At 36.9% G+C, this 8,379-nt stretch overlaps 1 protein-coding gene across 2 annotated transcripts in view; it reads left to right on the forward strand.

Annotated features, from left to right (window-relative positions):
* The window catches only part of TBC1D23 (TBC1 domain family member 23), a 65,445-nt gene extending 63,153 nt beyond the window's left edge, over positions 1–2,292 (forward strand). For both annotated transcript variants that reach the window (XM_060098680.1, XM_060098681.1), the window contains 2 exons: positions 316–510; positions 1,319–2,292. In XM_060098680.1, the coding sequence (XP_059954663.1) occupies positions 316–510; positions 1,319–1,400 (277 nt within the window). In that variant the 3' untranslated portion in view covers positions 1,401–2,292. The remainder of the gene's footprint in view (positions 1–315; positions 511–1,318) is intronic.
* Positions 2,293–8,379: the final 6,087 nt, after the last annotated feature.

Here is an 8,379-nt window from a genome sequence, read left to right on the forward strand (position 1 = left end):
AAAAATTTATTATTTTAATGATTTCTAATTGTATTGTAGTTTTTATTATATTAAATTTAATTTTTGCTCTTAAACAGTTACAGGATTATCTGTTAATAAAACATTAATTTTGCATACAACTAAAGGAAAATTAAAAGCTGTTACTAGGTAGCTTATTTGTTTATAGACGATCCTTTGCCTTCACTTTTTAACTCAAAAGTAATTTCATCTGGACTTAAACATTTTTTATAATTGGGGCTGTTGAAGTAATAGCTGTTTTAAATGACATTTCTTTAAATTCTTTTTGTTTTTTTTAATGCTTTTGTCCCTCTCAAGTCATCTGTTGGTTACTGCAACACATATGTACTGTTTAAGGGAGATTCTTTCACGGAAAGGATTGGCTTATATACAGTCTCGACAAGCACTAAATTCTGTGGTTAAAATAACATCCAAAAAAAAACATCCTGAGCTAATTACCTTCAAGTATGGAAACAGCAGCACTTCAGGAATAGAAATCTTGGCAATCGAAAGGTAAGATTTTCTTAGTATGATGTTATCTCAATTACTGAATTAGTTCATTATTAAACATGGTTTGTTTCTCTATTTTGGGGAATGGATGGTGGAACAGGATACTTGAACCATTTTTATTAGTATTCTCGCTATCTTTTTTCTTACAAATTTGTAGTAATATATGGTTTAGCCATTAGCACATGATTTCATTAAGTGCAGTAGCTAATTTCACAAGCTTTTTGACAGAAGGGTCTTTAGGAATAATCTACACCAGTGCTACACTAAATGCTGGTTTGCAATTAAATACGAGCTTGTATTTTCCTTCATCAAAAAATTATTGTTTTAAAAACTTATCAACGAAGTAAGCAGTGTGCTGGATGATGTAGTTAATTTACAGTCTGGTACAAGTTCTTCCTTATCTCATTGTGGACCAGTGACAAACAGTTCATGGACCGGCACAAGGGCCATAGACCACACTGCTCTCGAAGCTAAACCATCTTTAATCTTACAGGTAAAAATGTGAAGCCCAGAGGGGTTGAATGACTTCCAGATCTTCACACTTGTGTTAGAACCAAATATAGCCCTCCTGACTCCAGATCTCCAGTGCATTCCACCTTGCTCTATGCAATATGAAAAATCACCTTGCTTTTGCATTTAGATTTTCTTTCTTTAAAAACAACTCTTTTGAGTATATGTTGAAATAAGTGATGGGGAGTACATAGGAGGGCATCTGTGCTTGATTTGTAGGTTACTTCCCCATTGGAAGTGATATCTAAGTTGAGTCCTGAACAGAAGGCTCTATATTAATATATATATTTTTCCCCCATAGGTATTTGATTCCAAATGCAGGAGATGCTACCAAAGCCATAAAACAACAGATCATGAAAGTTTTGGATGCTTTGGAAAGTTAATATAAAAGAAAATTATTTCAAAAGAAATTAAGGCAACCAAGAGAAATATGGACATATTTTCCTGACTGAATACTAACCGAAGACTTTCATTTGCGTATGAGGGTGCTTGAATAGCAAGTCTAAGAAGGTGTAAATTATTATAATCAATCTCTGGAAAGTTAAATTTTTTTTAAATTTTCTTTTGCATTTTTGGTTTTGTAAAATGATTTCTTATAAAGGTCAGTTATTAAATGACTTTGAAGTAACTGACCCTGTGCCCTTATGAACTAAGGGTGCAGAATGCAGTTCTGTTTTGAAGAGCTGTTTTAAGGGAACATGCATCAGTTTAGATTTAAAAACAACCATACACATATATATTTGCAGTGTCTTCACTGAAAATTAGAGATAGAATTCGTTGAAGAGACCCCTTTAATTGCTACATTTAGGTTTACCCACTGAGCAGTATCAGAAACTAAAAAGTATTACATAGATTAATAATTAGCTTGCTGTTTCTGTTCTTAAAAAGGGTGAAATCTTTTTTAATGCAATGGATGAAGATTCCAGCCAACTCAAATGCAGACCAGCTAGTTAAATGTTGAAACATCAGTTTCTAAGTCATCTTTGCACCATTAGCTAATAGTTTGAACACTTAGTGCTTCAGATACTAAACTTCATCCTTATTGTCTCTAAGGAGCAGTTAAAAGCATTATAATAAGTAGGTAGGCATGTTAAGATTAAAATTAACACTTGGGGGACTGACTTGTATCTTTAAAAATGTCATTGGTCTTTATTACAAGAGGAATATTTGATTTAGAATGTTTCAAAACGGGTGTTGAGTACACATGGATTTATCCTCAGTGAGATTATGTCTGTGACCACACTATTATCCACCTAAAGAAAAGCCAGATAATCAGAGAGCTGTGTAAACTAGTTTTTATCATCACTTTCTGAAATTTCTTTTTCTTCTTTGGTTTTTGTTCTCTTACTAAAGTTCCAGTGGTTTGAAATGATTTTTAGTCTCTTAATATGACAAAACTGAAAAGTGGTCTGCTTTATTTTGCAGCTTTCTCAGTTTAATTCATTGAGGTTCATATTAGACACATTTGGTGAAAGAAATCCAGGAACATGTTTGAGGCCATGGAATTGGGAAGTAGCAAATCCTCACAACCTGCTATGTCCTAAAATGTAATGGATTGTCTCTAAGGGGTTGATAGAAATATTTAGATGTATTCTGTTTACAGCCAGTTATTTTAATTTACTTAACGGAAATCAAGTGAAAAAAAGGCATAGTTCAAGATATTTTATTCTAATATCTAAATAATAAAGTTTGAGTGGTTGAAGACATTTGCATGAAATTGCACCTGGTGCAATACTTGATATTTATAACTCTCCCCACAACTGTTGTATTGCATTTTTTCCCTTCTTTTGGTGCCCCTTTTAGAAATGTCTTGAAGTCTCATTTTTTGCCCACTTCAGCCATGGGACTTCTTTCATATTAGTGTAAAGATATTTGTGTTACTCTTTATAAATTACGTTGTAAATAAATCAGTACAGTTTGCTCAAAACTTTGTTCTTAAGGACAGTGTGTCTCTCCCTCTCTCTTTGTCCCTTTCCCCCCATTTGTAAATCTCTATGGATACAACAAAATTAGGAAATTGAGGGCTATCCTTTCAGTGGAATTTAAATGTTCAGATTTTAGGTTTGAAAGTATTAGATTCCTATTTCTGTTCTTCTAGATGGGGAGGAGGAAAGAGGTAGTTTAAAACTAATTACATTACATTCTACATGTAGTAAATTCCTCCCTTGAGCTACTCATCTGAACTTCAGTTTTCTCATCTGAAATAGTCCAGTTATTAGTCATGTATATCAAATGGAAAGACATTTCATTGATTGTATTAGGCACTTATGTAGCTTATCCTCCCTTCACTGTCCCGATAACCAGAGAACTAGAATTCACTCTGGGATATCCACCTCTCGTGGACCCTTAAGGATTGCAGGGGTTGCAGCATTATGAGGTTGGTATTTTCTGTATTTTCAAGATGAGAAAAACAAGGCTCAAAGAAATTGAGTGAAAAGAAAAAGTACCCCTCATTTCTCCCCAATCCCTGGGAATTATTATTGCTTATTAAGGTGTAAAATTAATCCCCTATGTAATATTTGATGTCACTTGTCCACCATTAATAAAACATGTTTTCTAGTAGAGATGATAAATTTTTACTGATATATACTCAACCATTTTGCCACTGGTATGTTTCATACAGGACCATTAAAACTCCTTAGCATGATATCTAACATACTAAACTAACTGCCATAGGTTGACAGTTCTATTTAAAATTTGACAATTTGACTTGGGGGAGACCCAACTCCATAGGTTGAATGTGTGATGAAAGTAATATCTCAACTTTACCATTAACATCTTGAACTTAAAAAACTTTATTGAAATATAATCCACATACTATAAGGTTTACCCTTTTGAAAAGTCTACAATTCAGTGGTTTTTAGTATATTCAGAGTTGCGCAACCATCACCACTGTTAAATTCCAGGACATTTCATCACCCCAAAAAGAAACCCCACACACATTAACAGTCGCTCCCCTCTTCCCCACTCCCTCCTGCCTTTAGTAACCGCTAACTTACTTTCTGTCTCTATGGATTTGCCTATTCTGGACATTTTATGATAAAAGAAATACAGTAAGTGGCTTTTGTGTCTGGCTTCTCTCACCTAGCCTGATGTTTTCAAGCTTTATCCATGTTGTAGCATCTGTCAGAATTTCATTTCTTTTTATGGCTGAATAATATTCTATTGTATGGATACATCACATTTTTTATATTCATTTATTAATTGATGGACATTTGAATTGCTTCTACTTTTTGGCTATTAAGAATAATACTGCTTTGAATATTCACATACAAGTTTTTGTGTTGACATGTTTTCAATTATCTTGGGTATCTCTGAGTTACTCTGTCATATGTTAAATTCTACATTTAACTTTTGAGGAACTTCCAAACTATTTCCCTGAGCAGCTTGACCGTTTTACATTCCATCTGGCAATGTATGAGTGGTCCAGTTTCTCTCCTTCCTTGCTTTTTTTGCCTTCCTGTCTTTTTTGTTATAGCCATCCTAGGGCGTGAAGTGGTATCTCGTGGTTTTCATTTACATTTCCCTAATGAAATGGTGGTTGAGTTTCCTGTGCTTATTGGCTATTTGTATAACTTCTTGGGAGAACTGTTGATTTGGATTCCTTGCCTGTTTTTAAATTGGGTTATTTGTCTTTATTTGTTGAGTTGTAAGTGTTCTTTACATATTCTGGGTACACATCTCTTGTCAGATACATTTTCTCCCATTCTCTGGATTCTCTTTTCACATTCTTGATGGTGTCCTTTGAACCATAAAAGTTTTTAGTTTTGGTGATGTCCAGTTTATTTTTCTTTTTGTCACTTGGTGCTTTGGGTGGCATATCTAAGTAATCAGTTGTCTAATCAGAGGTAATGAAGATTTACTCCTGTGTTTTCTTCTATAAGCTTTATAGTTTTAATTCTTTTAATTAGGTCACTGATCCATTCTGAGTAATTTTTGTATATGAATATGAGGTAGGGGTCCAACTTTTTCTTTTGCATGTGGATATCCTGTTGTCCCAGCATTATCTGTTGAAAAAAGTATTTTTTTTTTCACATTGAATAGTCTGGGACCCTTGTTGAAGACCAGTGGACCATAACTGTGAGGTTCTATTTCTGTACTCTCATTCCTATTCCATTGGCCTATAAATATAGTCTTATGCCAGGAACACATTGTCTTGATTACTATAGCTTTGTAGTAACTTTTGAAATTGGGAAGTGTGAGTTCTCCAACTTTGATCTTTTTCAAGATTATTTCTTAGTTTCTCATTATTCTTAGCCCTTTTCATTTCCATATGAATTTTTAGATTAGCTTATCAGTTTCTGAAAAAAAAAGCTGGGATTTTGATAGGTATTGTATTGAATCTGTAAATCAATTTGGGGATTATTGGCATCTTAACAATACTGCCTTCTAATCTATGAACACAGGATGTCTTTACATTTATTTAGGTCTTCTTTAATTTCTTTCAATGATGTTTTATAGTTTTTCAGTGTACAAGTCTTAAACTTCTTTTATTAAATACATTCCTAAGTATTTTATTCCTTTTGATGCTATTGTAAATGGAATTGTTTTCTTAATTTCATTTTCAGATTGTTCATTGCTAATGTGGAGAAATATAATTGATTTTTGTTAATGGATCTTGTATTTTCCAATTTTGCTGAATTTTGTATTAGTTCTAACAGTATTTTGTGGATTCATTAGGATTTTCTCCATTTAGGGTCCTATCATGTATGAACAGAGATAGTTTTACTTTTTCTTTCCAATCTGGCTGCCTTTTTTGTTTGTTTGTTTGTTTTTTTGCAGTACGTGGGCCCCGCACTGCTGCGACCCCTCCCGCCGCGGAGCACAGGCCCTGGACGAGCAGGCCCAGCGGCCATGGCCCACGGGCCCAGCCGCTCCGTGGCATGTGGGATCCTCCCGGACCGGGGCACGAACCCACACCCCCCACAGCGGCAGGCGGACACCCAACCACTGCGCCACCAGGGAAGCCCCTGATTGCCTTTTATTTCCTTTTTTACATAATGGCCCTCTCTAAAGCTTCCAGTGCAATGTTGAATAGAAGTGATAAAAGCAGACATTCTTGTCTTGTCCTGATCTTAGAGGGAAAGCATCTAGAATTTCACCATTAAGTGTGAATCTCCTATAGATGGCCTTTATCAGGCTGAGGAAGTTCTGTTTCCTAGTCTATTGAGTGTTTGTATTAGTCAGCTCAGGCTGCCATAACAAAATACCATAGACTGGTGGCCTGAACAACAAATTTATTTTCTCACAGTTCTGGAAGCTGAAGTCCGAGATCAGGGTACCAGCAGCATGGTTAGGTTCTAGAGAGTTCTCTTCCTGACTTGGAGATGGGCACCTTCTCACTGTGTCTTTGTATGTCTTTTCCTCTGTGCTCTCAAAGAGAGCTCTCTTGCTCTTTCTTCTTCCTACAAGAACACTAATACCATGATGAGGGCCCCATCCTCATGATTTCATCTAACCCTAATTACCTCCCCAAGGCCCTGTCTCCAAATCACACTAGTGATTAGGGTTTCATCATATGAATTGTAGGGGTACACAAACATTGCCTGTGACAGTATTTTTTGTCATGAACAGTGTTGGATTTTTGTCAAAAGTTGTTTGCATCTGTGGAGATAGTCATGTGGCTTTTCTCCTTTATTAAAGGTTTATTCCATTAATTGGTTTTCATATGTTAAACCAACCTTCTATTCCCAGGGTAAATCCCAGTTGGTCATTGTGTGATCCTCACAACAGTCTTAGGCTATGTGTGATACTATCCCCATATTATGGATGAAGAAATAAAGGCACAAAGAGGATAACTATTTCTAAGATATATAGCAAATAAGTGTTAGAGCCAGGATTTAAAACCAGACCATCCAATTCCAGAGTTCATGCTCATGACTGATAGGCTATGCCTGACTTCTTTGCTGGGGTCTGGAAACAGTAGGCCAGAGCTAGGGGCCTCTATCAGGTCACTGCTCACTTTTCTCTCAAGTGACCAGCTTCACTCCATAGGTACCTTTCTAGTCCATGTAGGTATTTTAAGTTGCTATCCCTATGCTGCTAATAACTTGCCCAAAGTTACATGGCCTTTCGGTGATGAAGCAAAGTTTTGAACTCTGGTCTTCTGATTTGTAGACAATTGCATCAGAAATTTAGAAGCAGTTATACATACATTTACATACACACACCACCCCTCTCCTTCGACTCTCACCCTGTGCAAAGCTCTAAACCCAATATGATAATTCCCAAGTTTGAGTCTTTTGTCTTTTGTAGTATCAAACATTCTTGTAGGATCTCATCCACTCTTATAGTTTCTGCTCTTTTTCTGGTGCAGATGATTCCAATTCTTCCTCCTGATTTTCAGTCCTTCATCTCTCTTAGTCATTTGTATACCTACCTCACCCCCAAAATTGAACTCATGTTCCCCCAGACTAACTTCCCTAATACTACGAAGGACTGACTGGAGGGTAAGATGCTGGTGGAAAGGAGACCAGTTATGAGTTGCCTGTAGTAGTCTCCCAAAAATGCGGAAGACCTTGCTGTGGATGGTGGTCGTGGGGACAGAAAAGGGGGCAACAATCAAGGGATGCTTCAGGAGAGTAAGAAGCGCCCTGTCGCTAGCCAGAGGTTGGGGGTAAAAGACTTGAAAGACACAGAAGTGACTTAGATTTTTGGGAGGAGGGTATGGGGAGCAGAGAGAACTGGAAAACAGTATAAAGGGTGGTGCCTGTGAGTGAAAGAGGAAAGTGGGGATGAGAAGCTCTTTTAGAGGGGATAAATTTAGTTTCAGACAGTTTTGTTTGAACTGGTATCAAGACATGTAAATAGAGATGGCTGGAGATGCTGGAATAGCTCCTCTGGAGTAAAAATGGAAATCTGATCAGTACCAGCCTGGACGTGGACATTAAAGCGGTGAGACATGGTTGGCAACAGCAGAATTTTAGCTAGGTTTTAGAGATCCATCTAGTGTAGTGATTTTACTCTTCTGCTGCTTTTCAAATATCTGATGAAAGGGAATATGGAAACACGCAGGCAGAGCTGCTGCGGTTGAAGGGGCAGGGAGTGGAGTGGTGGAAGGGCTGCACAAACTCAGCTCACCTGCCTCTCTCCTTCTGCCTCTAAATCCTTTTGTATTACACATGATGACAAGGTCCTGAGAGTGAGGTGATTTGCCCTAGGTATTCACATAAAATAAGTGGCAGAGCCAGAACTGGAACCCAGCATCTAGCTTTTCTATTATGCCCAGAAAGTTCTAAGGGAAAGCTCAAAAACAGTTTTCATTTTTATTACTTTCCTCTTCTCTCGAATCCAGGTTGGCAGTTTCCCTGCATGGGATGTAAGGAACACAGCACCCACCGGCTCTTGGGCTTGATGGTCTTC

Source organism: Mesoplodon densirostris, chromosome 5 (genome assembly GCF_025265405.1).
Source record: "Mesoplodon densirostris isolate mMesDen1 chromosome 5, mMesDen1 primary haplotype, whole genome shotgun sequence".
In the NCBI taxonomy this organism is placed as follows: domain Eukaryota; kingdom Metazoa; phylum Chordata; class Mammalia; order Artiodactyla; family Ziphiidae; genus Mesoplodon; species Mesoplodon densirostris.